Source organism: Talpa occidentalis, unplaced genomic scaffold (assembly GCF_014898055.3).
Source record: "Talpa occidentalis isolate TD23 unplaced genomic scaffold, MPIMG_talOcc4v2.1 talOcc4.5, whole genome shotgun sequence".
Lineage (NCBI taxonomy): Eukaryota > Metazoa > Chordata > Mammalia > Eulipotyphla > Talpidae > Talpa > Talpa occidentalis.
In genome coordinates, this window is record NW_023604861.1 from 60,719,857 (window position 1) to 60,737,435 (window position 17,579).

Here is a 17,579-nt window from a genome sequence, read left to right on the forward strand (position 1 = left end):
TATAGCTACTTCTAGGAAGCATGTAAAACTCTTTGGAACCTTATGTTTGACAAATTTCTCCCCTGCCCTCTAGGGCATAACATAACCAGAGAAAAATGTCTTAAGAATTTAGTAAAGGGCCTCCCCGGTGGTGCAACGGTTGAGTGCTGGGTTGCGAAGCTGCCTGCAGCCTCTGTAGTGCTGGTTCGATCCCCGGCCACCGGCGATGGTCCCACATGGTGTGCAGACCTCTCCTGCCGCCCGCTGCTCCCCTCAGCAGTGTACTTTGTCAGTCTGCCTGTTCTGCTCTCTGCTCTGGCTCTAGTGAATTCTCTCACCCTCCTGCGCTTCTGACTGTACCCAGTGCTTGTATAAATAAATAAATAAATCTTTAAAAAAAAGAATTTAGTAAAATGTGCTATCAGTGAATAAAAATTTTGGACTCACTTTATAGGTATTATGTTGACAGATCATATATTTTAAACTATCATTGATAAAGTGTTGAGATGTTAATTCATAAAGTTTAAATTAAAAAAATCAAATCTCCAAAACTTAAGATTTTGAGCTTATCCTATGTATCTGTGGATGATTTTATACACACACACACACACACACACATATATATATATATATTATTATATATAAATATATATATTAATATATATATATATATATATATATATATATATATATACTGAGTGAGGAAGAATCCAATTGTTAGGGGGAAAGGATGTCCATGCAGGCTTTGTGGATGCCGTCCATACTCCATCAAGACAATGGGAACTACAAATCCCATGATCCCTAAAGGGAAGTTGCGAGGACCTAAGGGTGGAATTTAAGCAGTCATTTTCTCTGTTTGTAAATAAAACCAGCCATGTTAGTGGGGTCTTGGCTCTTGGCCAGTCAGGTTTGGTCATGGCGGGTCATTTGGGATTCTAGGTCAGCAGAACGGGGAGGACACATTTAAGAATTTATCTCCCGGTTTTCTCCCTGAGTTGTACATTTCCTCATTCCCCTTCCCTTATAAATAAACCTTTTGTTAATCTTTTGTGTGTGCCTGCAGTGTAAGTCCCTTTTAAGAGCGCAGGTGAGGACCCACAGTCAGGCAACCCATTTTAGAGCGGGGTTGCCCTGTAACACTATCACAGCAAGGTGAAGAAAGCTTTAGTAAAAAATTCCAAAGGGAAAAACACTTATTAAGGATGTGTAAAATTCTTTCCTATCTATCTACTTTACAACCAGACTTAGGTTATTATCTCAGAGATGAGTATTAACATGTTTATTCTAACTGAAAAATGAAGTCAGATTTTCTGACAAATTAAATCTGATTTGACTGATTGATTAAACAGTAAGGATTACCTTTGCTACTTATGCTTTATTTCACCAAATTAACTAATGCCCCAAATTAAATATGAAAACAGGTTTCTGTGGAACATGTATTTAGCACACATATAATAAAAACTAAATTTCCTATGTCAATTGTAAGATTTTTAGTTATCAGCTTTAAAATATAACATTTTTTTCAATCCTTATAGCAGTGGCAAGCAAAAAGACTGAAAACCACTTACTTTTTACATCAGTCAAGATTCAACCTGATCCCACATCTCCTTTATGAAGCCTAATAGCTGTAGCTAGTCTTGTGTTAAATGTCACAGCATTTATTTACTATTGGTAACATATATTTTAATACATGGTCTTTTAGTACATAAACTTTTTCTTTCTGTTTATTTCAGTTTGGGGCATTGTGGAAGACAGATTCCAGAATGGCTCTCACTAATCCTATACCTCCTATTATTTATATTGCATAATCCCCCTCCCCTAGAGAACAGTTGGTCCTAGTGTTCTCTTGCTTCTGCAAAAATAATACAGCAAGGGCCTCCCTGGTGACACAACGGTTGAGCGCTGGGCTGCGAAGCTGCCCGCAGCCTCTGCAATGCCGGTTCGATCCCCGGCCACCAGCGAGAGCCCCACATGGTACACAGACCTCTCCTGTGGTGCCCGCTGCTCCCCTCAGCAGTGCATTTTGTTACTCTGCCTGCTCTGTTCCCCGCTCTGGCTCTGGTGAATTCTCTCACCCTCCCGCACTTCTGACTGTACCCAGTGCTTGTATAAATAAATAAATAAATCTTAAAAAAAAAAAAATACAGCAAAAGTGATGGAAAGCCACTTCTGATATTAGGTACAAAAAGACTATGACTTTTGTCTTGCTTATTTTCTCCCTCCCTCTCTCAGTGTCTTCGCTCTCGTGGAAGCAAACTGCCAAGTTATGAGTAGCAAATAGCCCTATGGAGAGGCTACAGGGCAAGGAACTGATGGCCTGAGCCAAAAGTCATGGAGGACTGGCCAACATCCTACACATGCGTTTGCAAGCGATCCCCCTCCAGTTAAGATAACTGCAGCCCTGGCTGACACACTGATTACAGCCTTGTGAGGACAGACCCTGCACATAGCTAGCTGTGTCTGAACTACTGACCCACAGGAACTGACATAAAAAGCAACGAATAACTAATGCCTTCTTCCAACTCTCTAGAGGGTTGGCAGTGGAGGAATATATTAACAGTAATGCACACTGAATATAGGATGGCTGAATTAGTGATGTTCATGGAAGTTCAGGTAAAATAGTGTGTTCTCAGGTAGAATAACTATTTCAAAGACAACCTTTTCTTTGGATCTTTTGAACTCTTTGGAACAAAGACCATCACATAGCAGAGTCTTGTACCCAATTCCTAATCAATTTACCAGAGAAATAATATCCTAAAAGCCTTAAAGAAGGACAAACAAAATATTTGTATGTACAGAAGGAGAAGACCAGTAGGTAGGAACTGGCTGGTGACATTGCAGTATGTTGATTACATTCTGAAGTACGGAAAAACTTCCTTATCTGTGGTTTCACTTTCCATGGTTTTAGTTTCCCATAGTCAACAGTGGTACAAAATTATTATGTATAATTAAAAGATTATGAGAGAGCGGGAGAGACCATATTTCTTTTATTTCAGTATATAGTCATAACTGTTCTATTTTATTAGTTATTGTTGTCAGTCTCTTACTGTGTATACTTTATAAAGTAAATTTATCATAAATATGTATATATAGGAAAAATGCAGTCCATACAGATAGGGATCAGTATTACTCCTGGTTTCGGGCATTCCCTGAGGGTCATGGAACACATTGCTCATGGATAAGGGGGGGACTAGCTAATATTAAATCATACTCATAATTACTGAATTTCAAAGCTGTTTTCTACATATTCTTGTGACAGGAATGCTTAGATGACAACTTTGAAATTCACTAATTATAAATATGTTTTGAAATTTAATTTAATTTGAAAATAAATCTGATCTATACTTCTAATTCTATGCAACATGTCTCAATGAGATGTTTGAATACTAGCATTTATAAATTCAAATTATAGAAATCTGCTATTTCTTTTAAAGTTATAGTATATATCATATACTTCACAGAAAGAAAATACTCACCCCAAATGATTCACCAATGGATACTAAGATTCTGTTAAGATAAAATATAAATTAGTAATATAAATCATATACAACTGTGCAGAGATGAATATACACACATCCTTCTGAAATATCAGAAATAACAAATCAAAGATTTCCTCTACTCTTAGAACCACTGAAAAATTATACTCATTACAGAATTATTCTAATAGTGCTAGTCTAGTCATACACTGTGCTGGTCTTGTACATATATGGTCTTTTTAACTGGCCTTTTCAACTACCTGTCTGCAAGAATATATTCTACCATTGACCACATTTAAAGAGAGTAAAGGAAAATTTTAAGTTATACCTACTTAATTCTTCATAAATCAATGGTAAGTTATCAAAACTTCTTTCATATTTCTCATTAAAAATTCAAGTTACATTTAGCAAAAAACTTACTAAGTAATGATCAGAGTTCTAATTAGGATCTATATTGATAGACAGTAAAGGCTATTTATCATATACCCTAGAATTAGAAATCTCTATAAGTTAGTTGTCCTTATTTGAACCATGCAACTTATGTTTCTTATAAGAAAGCCGAAGAATAGCATCAGCCTAACATAACAAAATTTTGATCATATCCACATGGAACTATTAAATATATAGATTTTATTTTCCTCCAATTACTTGACAAGTAGCCACAGTTCTATATAAAACATTTGACTAACCAGAATATACTGATTACACTCTCTTAATACCTGATCAAAGACTTGTAAGCATTTTTAACGACTTTTTTGCTAAAGAACATCAACTAAGATTAGCAAATAGCCATCATTATCAGCACAAGATGGATTATCATCATTAAAAATTACCTAAGTATACATTTTCATATGGTAGTATGGGACTATGTAAATTAAATAGCTACTGTAGCAGATTACAATATTAAATTGTAGGTATCAGTATACAGATACTCAACTACGTGAACAGCATATAAACAAAGAATGGTACAAGGTCACATGGGAGCACTTATATAATTTGCCAATTACTTTCTACTTTATATTTTCCTGTAGAGTTTAAAATTTTTATCATGAGTATGCATTACTTACATAATTAAACACACCTCACAAATATTTTCTAAGCAGTTAATGTGTCCCTTTCTCTCTGTTTGTTTTCTTGTTCATTAAGTACAACTATATGGGCTGACAATTTCTAAAATGAGAGTACATTAACTATAGTAGTTAATCTGCCTCCCACTTTATACAAATAAAGTCAGTTTCAAATAGCACATGATAACATATAATAAGTCAGTTGAAGTACTTCAAAGTCTGACAGCATTGTGGTTGGATGTGGAAGATAATAAAATGATTTTTAGTTGCACAAAACCTTTCATCTGAGAATTTAGAACAGCTACACATATCATCTCTCTTATTTGCCCCTTTCTGAAGTAGAGATAGAGACCTGCCCAAGGTAATATAAGGAGGCCACAGGAAGAATTAGGAAGTGGCTTCTGAAGATTTAATTTAGAGTCATCTACATTTATATAATAAAGCAAGGTCCACAGAAAGAGTTTAGAGATAACCAATAAGTATAAAATAAAAATTCTTAACCAAATTTAATTTACTTTGTTTAGCAGATTCCATATTTACAAAAATATGGAAGTGATTAGAAGCCTATTATTAAACTGGTTCTCAGACTGTTTACCAGAGGAATAGATATCAGCATCAGGAAAGTTGATGGCTAAATTTGCAAAGCCACTGAAATAAACAGATTATCTTTCTTTCTCCTCAGAAACTAGTATCTTGTTATTTAATATTAAAAACCAAATCAGAGACTCAATAGTTTAGCTTATTTTAAAAGAAGAAAGTTTTATATTTGTATGCTTATCACCTCTTATTTTAATCACCTCTTATTAATAATCACCTCTTATTTTATTACTTTCTTAAAGAGGAAACACAGACCTTGATCTTGGAGTCATTTTTGTTGGTGTTGGCAGACCTTCTGAAATTTTATATGAATTCTTCAAGGGTGATATATAGATGTTTCCCCCAGGAATTCGTAAAGGTGAACTAGAAAACTTGTAAGGGCTTCGAGGAATATGAGGTATTGGTGACAAGGTAGGGGGCTAAAGCAAAAACAGAAACACAGATTATTTATTTTAATGTTTTTGTGAAATTCACTGTTTTATAATTAGTCAAAGGATACTTTAAACATACCCTGGTGGAAGCATACTGTAAAATATTTGTTTTCAGTCTCTGCATGAAGACCGAGTTATAGAATACTATAATGGAATCATATGCCTCTTCTCTGATCAAAACACGTTTGAATGTCTGACGAAGAAGAATGAAAACACTTGTTAAATGAACATGGAATTGACTTTAGATTTTCTTTTTTATTAGTTCAAACACTTTTTAATAGAAGAAACATATATTATATAGGGAGAAACAATCTGAAAAGCCTTCTGAGATATGGATTATAAATGCTCTACCAGAAGTGAAACATAAGATATATTCATATAAATTTCATAAGCTTATTACAAATACCCTGCTTATTGCAGAGACACAGTAATCCTTAATTGCTTTATAATACTTGGATATTAAAGTGCCTTAGTTTTCTAACCCTATTTTAGTTACAAATAACTAAGCACTCATAAAATAGTAAAGATTTGATAGGCAAATTTATATAATAATGGTAGAACATATAACTTAATTAGCAACTGAAGTTATCTGTATTATAGATATAAACATTCAACTTATAAACATATCCAAAAAATATTATCATGGAAGTTTACTTACCTCCTGAACAGCATGAGGAAGATCCTTGTATGCTGTTACAATAATTTTGAATTTAAGATCTATATTCTTCACTTTACATATGCCATACATGGAACACATCATAATCTAATAAAGAAATGTGATGTACAAACAGAATTTTATTAAATGGTTTTGTTTTTAAAAAACAGTTATCTTTCTTCTCACTTCAAAAAATAAAAATTTATAACAAGAGTATCTTTCCCCATTCTGTGTTCTATTTATAGAACACAATGCAATTAGCCAGCTCTCAATTATTCAGGAATGAATACATGGTTTGTAAATTATCCTATTTTTGATTCCTGTTCTCTAAATGTTGAAAAGCTGAAACTGAAATCAGTTTACTTGTAACTAGCACTTAAAAAAAAAGCCAGGTTCAAACTGTCAGATAATTTAATAATGAATATACTTGGTGGTGGTGGTAAATAGAATATAATGATGGGAAGGGAACAGGACAAGAGAAAGTCTTTTGTTTACTGAGTAGTGATTACACATGTGAGTTCCACTGATGAATTTGCATCAAGATGTATCCTTATTACATAAGAATTATTCTATAAGCATATTTTATTTTAATAAAAGGATATATTTTAATGTAGAAAATAAAATTTGAAATGAATCCCTCTGAGGTAAAAACATCAAACTTTCTTACTTTATATATGAAATTTATTGCCTAATTTAAATACTCTTGTTTCTTGTTTAAATATCTAGTAACTAATAATATCTACTCATGACAGTTTATAATCAAGTAAAATCTATATTTAAAGAACTCTGCAAAATCTATTAGGCTAGCTTTTGGCTAATGAAGTCATGGAATTTTCAGAGCTCTTGTTTTCTAGGTAACCCTAGAGAGATCATCTAGTCTAGGCTCATCATTAGAGATGAGAAGAGCAAAAATATATTTAACTGGTTTTCCAAGGTCACTGGATATAGTGAGACACACATTTGGATCCCTATGACTCCTAGTCAAATGTTTTTTGCTATTTGGCTTGTAGGGAGGGGGGGATTTAAATTTTGAGAGGGGGGATTTGAAATAATTTTTATCAGTGTAACACACATTGTTATCAATATACAGTTTTAAATATAAAATGATTTTCTAACCCTAAAACAAAATGAATACCCACTTAACATCCCTTGCTTGCATCCTATCGTTCCTATTATACTATTCCTTTCATTTAGAATGCCATAAAGTCCTCTCTACCAATTCATATTTTTCTCCAACTTTAATGCAGTAAATACCTACTTAAAAAAAAAAAAAACCACCACCCAACATACTAAAAGTATGTCAAAAAATATATATATCTAAGGTGAAATGGAAATATTTATAAAAAGACACAAACTACTAAAACTGACTCAGGAAGAAATAGAAAATCTGAGTTTAAATTAGTATTCCCAAACTATCCACAAACATAAGCTCAGACTCAGACTGCTTCACCACTTAATTCTATGAAACATTTAAAGAATAATCAATACCAATTTCTAAAATTTGGAGGCCAATATTTCTCTGAAATCAAAGCCAGACAGTCAAGAAAAAATTACTAATAGCTCTTAAAATTTTTTTTTTTTTAAGATTAATTTTTATTTATTTATTTATTTACTTATACAAGCACTGGGTACAGTCAGAAGCGCGGGAGGGTGAGAGAATTCACCAGAGCCAGAGCGGGGAGCAGAGCAGGCAGAAGGACCGAAGTACACTGCTGAGGGGAGCAGCGGGCGGCAGGAGAGGTCTGCGCGCCATGTGGGACCCTCCTCCGGTGGCCGGGGAGCAGCCGGGGATCGAACCGGCGCCGCAGAGGCCGCAGGCAGCTTCGCAACCCAGCACTCAACCGCTGTGCCAGCGGGGAGGCCCTAATAGCTCTTAAAATTTTAGATGTTAAAAATCTTCAATAGGGCCTCCCCGGTGGCGCAGCGGTTGAGCGCTGGGTTGTGAAGCTGCCAGCAAGCCTCTGCAGCACCGGTTCGATCCCCGGCTGCTCCCCGGCCACCAGAGGAGGGCCCCACATGGTGCAGCAGACCTCTCCTGCTGCCCGCTGCTCCCCTCAGCAGTGTACTTCGGTCCTTCTGCCTGCTCTGCTCCACGCTCTGGCTCTGGTGAATCCTCTCAACCTCCTGTGCTTCTGACTGTACCCACTGCTTGTATAAATAAATAAATAAATAAATAAATAAATAAATAAATAAATATTTAGGGGAAAAAAAAGAATTAAAAAAAAATCTTCAATAAAACCAAGCTGAATCCAGTAGTACATCAAAAGGATTAACAACTGGCCAAATGGATTCATTCCAGAAATGCAAGTTGGTTTAACAACTAATACCAGTTACTGTAAAGTGACTTTCAATACAATAAATGGGAGAAAAAGCCATTGTTCACCTCCATAGATACAGAAAAGGCATTTGATAAAATTCAATATTCTTTTATTGGACAGTTTCACTTATAGCAGGAATATAGGGGAACCAAGTAAGACATCACTGTAAAAAAATAATAAAAGTACAAAACACAACAAAGCAAAAACAGACAATTATAAATCAGAGACATACTGCAGGGGAGGAGGAGGGAGAGGGATCAGAAGGAGGGAGGAGGAGCACAGGGGACTGAGGTGATGGTGCATGGTGCATTGCTGAAGGAAATTCTATGGGGACTACACCTGAGGGGGTGGGGGGAAGCAAATATTTTTTAAAAATGAACAATGATGTAAAAAATTAAAAAAATAATTAAAAAACCCTCAATAAACTAGGAACAGAGGGAAACCTTCTCAAACGGATAATGGGACATACAAAACCCCACAATGGGCCTCCCTGGTGGTGCAAGGGGTTAAGCACCGCACTATGAAGCAATCTGCAGCCTCTGTAGCACAAGTTTGATCCCAGGCCAGCCAGAGAGAAACCCACATGGCGAAGCAGACCTCTCCTGTCTCACCTGCTGCTCCCCTCGCAGTGTATTTCAGTCTTCCTGTTCTGTTCCGTATTCTGTCTCTGGTGAATCCTCTCACCCCCCCACATCTCTGGCCTGTGCCCCAGCTCTTGTATGCATAAATAAATAAATCTTTAAAAAAAAAACCCAAACCCCCCACACTAACAACATATTTAATAGTGAAAGAATGAACTCTTTCCTCTAAGAGCAGGAATAAGACAGGGATCCCCTTTTACTACTTCCAATCAATATTATATTGGAGGTTTTAGCTAAGGCAATTTGGCAAGTAAATGGAAAAAAGTGCCATTTAAATTGAAAAAGCAGAAATAAAACTATATTCAAAAATTACATGATAACATAATCTTATATAGTGAAAACCTTAAGGAAACCCCCCCCCCCACAAATACACTATTAGAATAAGTGACTTCAATAGGATTGCAGGATATAAGATCAATATGTAAAAATCAATTGTATCACTTACACTTGTAATGAACAGTTTCAGAAAGAAATTATGAAACAATTCTATTTAAAATAGTGTTAAAATAATAAAATACCAAGGATTAAATTTAACAAAACTAATACAAGATTTTTACTTTGAAAACTATAAAACTTTGTTAAAAAAATTAAAGAAGATCTAAATAAATGGAAAGATGGAAAGACAGCATGTTAACAAATTGGAAGACAATATTGTTAAGATGACAGTACTTCTCACATTAATCTATGATTCAATGCAATCCACGTAAAAAACCTTCTGGTTTCTCTGTGGAAATTTTAAGTCAATCCTAAAAGTTTACATGAAAACACAAGTTTCAGAAGAGTCATACCAATATTGAAAAAAGAGAGTAAAAATGAAGTATGAGTGCTTCCCTACTTCAAAATTTACTACTATAGCCAAGACAGTATGATACTGGCATAAGAATAAATATAAAGATCACTGGAATAGAATTAAGAAACCAGAAATAAACATTAAAACATTTATAGTTAATTGACTTTTGACAACTGTGAGCAGTGAAGGAAAAGACAAAGACTCTTCAAGAAATGATATTGGAACCACTTTTATTCACATACAAAAATAAATAAAGTTGGACCTCTACCTCACACCATATACAAAAAGTATCCCAAAAACCAGTATGAAAATCTAAATGTAAGAACAGAGGTATAAAACCCTTGGATAGTAACAGATAAATCTTCTCAATCTCTGATATAACACCAAAAGCACTAGTAACAACAAAAACAAAATAGCTGAGGTGAACATCATCAAAATTCAAAACTTTGGTGCTTCCAAGTATACCACAAAGACAGTGAAAAGACAGTTCTCAGAGAATGGGAGAAAATATTTCTAAATTATGTATCTGTACATTGACTGGCATGTAGAATATATTAAAAACCCTTCAAACTCAATAATAAAAAGATAACATCATTGAAAAATAGGCAAAGGATTTAAATAGAAATTTCTCCAAAAAAGATATACAAATGGCTAGTAAGCACATGAAGAAATGTGCTATCAACTTTACCAGCCAACAGGAAAATACCATAAAGAGATACCACTTCATATCCAGTAGGATGGTAATAATAAAGAAGATAAATAACAAGTTGACGAGGATGTGATACATTGGATCCTCAAACACTGCTGACAGGAATATAAAATGGTATAGCCATGTTGAAAAACAAGCTGGCTATTCCTCAAAAAGTTAAATATTGGGTTACCACATGACCCAGAAATTTTACCAAGTAATTACACAAGAAAAATGAAAAGAATTCCATACAAAAATTTGTATATAACATTCATGTAAACATTAAAAAGTGGAAACAACAAATATATATCAATTGATAAATATGTGATCTAGCTACACAATGAAATATTATTTGGCAATAAAAAGGAATGAAGTAATGATACAAGCCATAACACAGATGAACAATGGAAGCATTATGCTAAGTCACAGAAGCCAAACACAAACAACATATTATATAATTCCATTTATATGAATTGTCCAGAACAGGCAAATTCTATAGTGACAGAAAGTAAACTAATATTGTCTGGGACTGCATGAAGTAGGTAAATGGAGTGGTAAATGCTAAAGGTTATGGGATATCTTTTTGACATGATGAAAATGTTTTAACACAGATTGTGATGACTGTACACCTCTGTGAATATAAAAAACACTGAACTGTATACTTTAAATGATTAAATAACTCATTCATTTGTTCATTCATTCATTCAATCAATAGGCACCTTTTTAGATCAACCAGTCCTTGTTTTTTTTCCACATTAAAATGAAATCTATATAGTTTACCACAACATAGAAAAGACCTATGATAAAAAGTTTGTAGTGATTTTTGCAAGAAAGATCCTTCTTACCTAAACAAGTAAAGTTCTTGAAATACTCTCAAGCTCTAATCTAATTTGCAAAAGTTACAACAAAAACATAAAATGTAGCCAAAAAGTGAATATATATTAAGTCTACTAAATTGATCTAGCTTTTTTTTTTAAGCTGATCTTAAGAAATCTGCACATAGTTTTAACAAATAAGCAGGGAGAAAAGAAGTTACATTTATTCTTACCTGATCCAGATGCCTATCTCTCATGAGTTCATACTCATTTTGCAGTGTGTGCTGAAAAAGGGTCCATATGATATGTTCTAGTTCTGGGTGGTCAGACAGAAGACGTGCACACAGAGTATTTAGTCGAAGATATGCTAGTCGGTACACTGAAAAGATAAGGGGATTAGTCATGTTTTCATTTTCTTCCCCAAAACATAAAACTGCTATTACCATAGGTCTGCTAAAAAGAATTTTAACAATAATCTTAACTCTACCACTATTTTCCTTATGAGTAATCATTTCTAATCTCAGCACAATGCTAGGTACACATAGATGGCAAAATAAGACTTGATGAATTAACAATTACACATGAAACTAAAAAAGAGGTAGAAGGAAGAGGAGAAAGATCTTAAGATACTGTGAAATTAGACAAACCTAATAGAGTTTTTCAGTTCGGTTGGTAATCACTCATCACAGATGTTGGAAATTCTCATTATCAATATTCAAGAGGGATGCATTTTTTTCATTATTTTAGGTTGTATTATCTTTTTTTATTGAGGGAATGTTGGTTTGTAACACTAGATATGACTTAGAAGTATAGTTTTACACCTCTTCTGATGTATGTTATCATAGCAAGTTTACCACCAAAGCACCAATCTTCCACCATAGTCTATGGAGTCCCCACCCCACTTTGCTTCTTACACTCAACCTCTCACTCTGGTGTCTCAATTATAGGGTAATTATCTTTGAAAAGAATGGGATTTCCAGGATCTGTTAATTTTTCCAATCCTAAAAATAAAAAAGAGCCTTTTTCTATACAACATACCAATGGAGCATACTCTGTTAGAAAATGGTAGACTTGTAGATTATCAAAGTGGTAACATGACTGTGATGTGAAAATTATTTACAGTCTATAAAAAATATTACTAGAATATAGGTTTGGAGACAGAACCCACAAAATTCAATTGAATTATCTTCCATCTTAAAGATCTTTGGTTTAAATGTATCTTGAAAGACTTGCATGGATAATTAGAATTTTTAAAGCAAATAATTTATCCCAGTGGTGTTCAAGTTTAAGCAAGCATCAGACTTGCCTGGAGGGCTTGTTAAAACAAGGATTTTTTTTTTTCCGTATTCTAGAGTTCTGATTGAATAGTTCTAAACTGGAGACCAAAGAAAAATTCTCCTTTCTGTAATTTTTCAGGTAAGGTAGATCCTGTTGGTTTGGGGACCACATTTTGGAAGAATTTCTCCAACTACAGGTCTATTTTATATGTCTGTTTCATATTTCTATTTCAATAAAATCAGAAGAATATTTATAACAGAGGAATACAACCATTCATTCCTTCAAAGAGCTCCAAGTAGGTGTGCACTTACATGTATATAGTCACGCATAGACAAAAAAACTGACTTCCCAGCCTACAAATACACAACTAGAGCGTTAGACAACGTGGTTGCAGGAAATATGTTCGCACTAGGCCAAAGTACACTGCACATTCTCAACTTTACATATACATCTAAACAACAAAAGTCGTGTCAGGAGCAAGTATTTCCAAACATTACTTTAAAAGTATAACAACAGTAGTGGTAATAACAATAACATCTAACAATTTCTGAGTGCTTACTATGTGCTAGGCACTGTTAGGGACATTTTATGTAGTATTCTTTTAATTATCTCAAAAACTCAATTAGGTAGCTTACTATTAATATCATTTCCATGTTATGGCTATGCCTCAGAAAACTGAAGCATAGAGATGGTAAATGATTTGTCTAAGGAGAAAGGCATGATTTGAACCCTGTTAGCTTGGGTTCAGAGTCCACACATATTTACTAACCTTTCTTGTAGAAGAGTGAAAGAGAGGTAGATTTCAATGGCTTCTGAGACTGGAAGGCTGAGGCTGCTTGTGTCTCTGCATTTGCAGTAGAATTTACACGTGTAGTTGACCCTTTTTTCTTTGGGGATCTTAAAGGAGAAAGATACCTACATATATTCAAAGGAAAAGTCTTTATTTAAAATTTACTAAGAAAATCTCTCTCTTTCTCACATACATGCAAATACACCATCTCTCCTTCCCCCATCCCTGGCTTGTTTATAAGAATAGGCTATTGATACCAAAACAGTATTTTCAGATTTCTCTGATCTCCTCTTAAATATATAGTACAGAATTCTATGAATACTTCAGATAACATTAGGAAGGCAGATTTGTACCTGTATATTAATGTGCCAGGCATATATCAAGACAGATATTAGTAGAAATTATCTCTCAATTTTTGACAGTTCTACTGCTCTGTGAAACTCTCTATTTCACTTGACTATCCATGTCTACTTTCTAATTTTGTTTTAGTAGATGAGAAATAATTCTGATCAGGAAGTAGGATTTGTACCTTATCATGGATATGTCTATTACATGTAGTATATTAATTATCACACTAGATAAAGGGAATAACCATCATGATTTTGTAAGTACCATGGTCTATCCTACTATCAACTTTGGATTTTCCTTAAATTCACTGACAATAATGTAGACTGACTGAAACTGAGTAAAAGTTAGTCTCCTCGCATAATAGCTACAAATATTCAATTACTTAATGAACATCACTGTTTTTTCCCACACCTTCCACCCCCCCTTTAAATATCACTGTTTGAATGTGAGACTAAATAATGTAAAAATGGAACTCTTAATTTCTTCTCTTATTTTTCTCATCTCAGTAAACAGTTATCTTAAGTCAAAAGAATCCAGTTTCTTCAGTGAAAAATCTAGGAGTTATTTTTAATTTGTCCACTTTTCTAATTCTGTAAGCCCAAGGCAAAACTAAATCTTATTAATAAGTCTATCTTCAAAACGCATCCCAGATATTTCCATTTCTTTCTGTCTCTACTGATATATTAGACCAAATCACTTACATTTTTCACTGAGATTACTGAAACAATCTCCAAACTAATTTCCTGTTTTCTTCCTTACCCTATTTCATTTCTTCCTCCAATACTACCTGTACTTCAGATAACAGCCAGAAAACGGCTCTTTTAAAAATATGTTATAGAAAGTTGAACCCCTGTTTAAAACTTTAATGCTTTCCCATGCATGCTCTTTCTAAATCCAAAATTTTTAACTATGTCTAACAAAATCAATAAAGTCCAGACCTCGTTTGCTTGTCCAACCTCATCTTGTGCCTCTCCACTCCTCTTGCCTCATCGCTATCTACTTGTCTTTGCATTCTCAATCAAATGTCACTTCAAAAGTGAAAGTTTCCCTAAACAGTCTATCAATATCTCAGTTTCTTTACTCCATATCACTCTATTTCCTTAACAGGACTTGCAGTCTAAAATCACCTTATGCAAAGGTTTACTTGCTCACTGCCTACCTCCTGCCACCACAGCATAGGCTTCATGAGGGGAAGGACCTAGTCCATCTTACTTGCCTCTGCATTCCCAGTGCTTACAATATTTCCTGGCATTTCATAAATAACCGCATACTGAATTAAAGAAAAAAAATGAGGCTTGACTTATTCACATTAATGTGTTACCTAGCAACAAATATATGCTTGAAGGCAGAATCTCCACATTAGAAATATTTTGGGTATGGTTATTATGGAAATGACATTTCTGGAAAATAGTCCCTCTACTGAATTACAGAACACTGTAATGCCAATTTCTACACAGGACTAAATAGAAACATAACATTAGGCACATTTTTATGAAACCTGTGTAGTAATAGCTAGAATGTTTTAGAACATGGGTTTTGGAAATGTCAGATGGTTAAGATCTGATATCTGTTGACTTCTGGCAAGTTAGCTTGTTTCTCCAATTCTTATTTTATAGATAACTGAGGCAGGATAGCAGAATTTACTTTCTTACAGGGCTGGTATGGAGATCAAATTAAAAAAATTAATCTGAAGTACTCAGGCAATTTTCCAGCACATAGGAAGCCCTCAATAAATTTCAGCTATTGCTTTCTTTTTCCATCATCATTATGGCCTAATTAATCTAAGTTTTAGACTCTTTTACCATACTATTTCTTATGCCTAGTCTATGCTTCACGCCAACTGCACTCTCTGAAAAGTGTTTTCTACATTCCTAGCTTTTAATGCTTTGGGATTCAAGCAATTTCTGGCTCTTGGAACACTTGTTTCCTCCCTCCTCCTAAATTTCCATGTTGCAATCCTATTTCACCTTTAAAGGCTATCTAAATTGCCATCTCTGCCACAAAAATGATACTCATTACAACAACTCTGAGTGATTTCAGTAGTACTTCAGTGATTTTTGTACCACATTCCAGGACTTTTATTTGGGTCATGTATCTTACATTCCAATTTCTTGGAGGCAGGAAAATGTCTTATTCAAAATTCTATTCCCTACAGTTTCTACAAGGTATCTTGCATTATATGTAAAGCTTGAATTTATGTGCAAGCTGAATGGAAAACATATAACAAGCTTACATATCTGCTGCAGTGTGATTATTTTGGAAAGGAAGATTCAGAGTACAAGCAGAATCAAGGTGATCAGCTGGTCCTTCTCGATCCTTTGCTTGTTTTATAAGATCAAATAAAGGTGAATCCTATATGAAATAAAATGACATTAAAAAAGAATGATTTTTTTCCATGTACATTTTAAAATCATGTAAATGTGACATGGTGAGAACTATGTATTTAGTTACAATTGACAGTAGTAATTAAAAGTCATAACGAGATCCTTTACTCCATTTGAAGATAATGTTTGTTAATTCTTGTACTATACACACACAAAAAAAAAAGGACTACGAAAATGTGTAACTTTAAATGTCTATATTAGAAAGGAAATTAAAAGTTGGGGGCAAAGACAGAAAAGACCCACAGGAGGTAGTAAGAAGGAAATAATAAAGATATGAAAAAAACTTACTGAAACTCCAAAGATAAAATATATAGCTTAGTCAACAAAGCTAACTGCTGATATGACTAACAACATTAAACAGACCTCTAGGCAAACTGAGAAAAAGAAAAGGAACAGATAAATAGTACTGGAAATGAAAAGTAAGGACATCATCACAAACATTAGAAATAAAAGTTTATAGGACATCAGGTTATTACATTTTTATTGAGTTTTGCTAATTTATATTTTTGTGATAATTTGATCTATGGTTTCCAATTTGTTGACATAAAATTATGCAGAATAGTCCCTACCAACAGAAGGACTGGCTGGAAGTCTATTCAAGAACAACTTTTTCCTCCTTTTCCCTACACATTACTGATGGAAAAAACTGAAGGTTTATTATTCAGAAAAAGTAAAATAGCATTTGCTGCACTAGAGGGTTCTAGACAGAGTCAAGAGAGGAGCTATCACACTAAAAACATAGAGAATTAAGGAAAAGTTGATCTAACAAGAAGATCCCAGCCTGTTTCCCATTCCAGATCCCAGAACATCTGTCATCATGTTTATGTCTCCAGGAACAGCATAAATGGAAGAATCTGAAGTTAACTATATTTTTCAGATCACATTATGGAGTTGTTTGTCTTATTATAATAATGGAATTATGGTCAAGTAAAAAAGATGCTTTTATTCTTTAGGAGATGTGTGATAAAATATTTAGGGAAAAGTGTCATAAAGTGAGATGGAGAACAGATATAGAAGATTTACACTTTTTACAAAAAAATCAATATTCACTGCTAAATTTTTTAGAAAGTGAACACTTTTTTACAAGGTGTACATTTTTTTTAAATAACTTTAAAAAGAAATGGTAGACAAAAGACAGTATCTTTAAATAGGAAGTTACTCACACCTAAGCAATATATTTCTAAACACAGTATTTTCCTACTAATCCTACTTTCAACTTAACTCATTTCAACAACAACAAAAAAATAAAACCTAGAAAAAAAAGGTCAATAGCATGAAGAGCATAGATTCTGGAATTAGAGAGATATAAACTCAAATTCTAG

At 34.0% G+C, this 17,579-nt stretch overlaps 1 protein-coding gene across 3 annotated transcripts in view; it reads right to left on the bottom strand.

Moving 5' to 3' along the window:
- The window catches only part of RB1 (RB transcriptional corepressor 1), a 146,424-nt gene that overhangs the window by 5,264 nt on the left and 123,581 nt on the right, over nt 1-17,579 (bottom strand). For all 3 annotated transcript variants that reach the window (XM_037527318.2, XM_054701160.1, XM_054701161.1), the window contains 7 exons: nt 16,107-16,225; nt 13,505-13,650; nt 11,691-11,836; nt 6,209-6,313; nt 5,630-5,743; nt 5,375-5,538; nt 3,456-3,486 (listed from right to left, as the gene is read on the bottom strand). In XM_037527318.2, the coding sequence (XP_037383215.1) occupies nt 3,456-3,486; nt 5,375-5,538; nt 5,630-5,743; nt 6,209-6,313; nt 11,691-11,836; nt 13,505-13,650; nt 16,107-16,225 (825 nt within the window). The remainder of the gene's footprint in view (nt 1-3,455; nt 3,487-5,374; nt 5,539-5,629; nt 5,744-6,208; nt 6,314-11,690; nt 11,837-13,504; nt 13,651-16,106; nt 16,226-17,579) is intronic.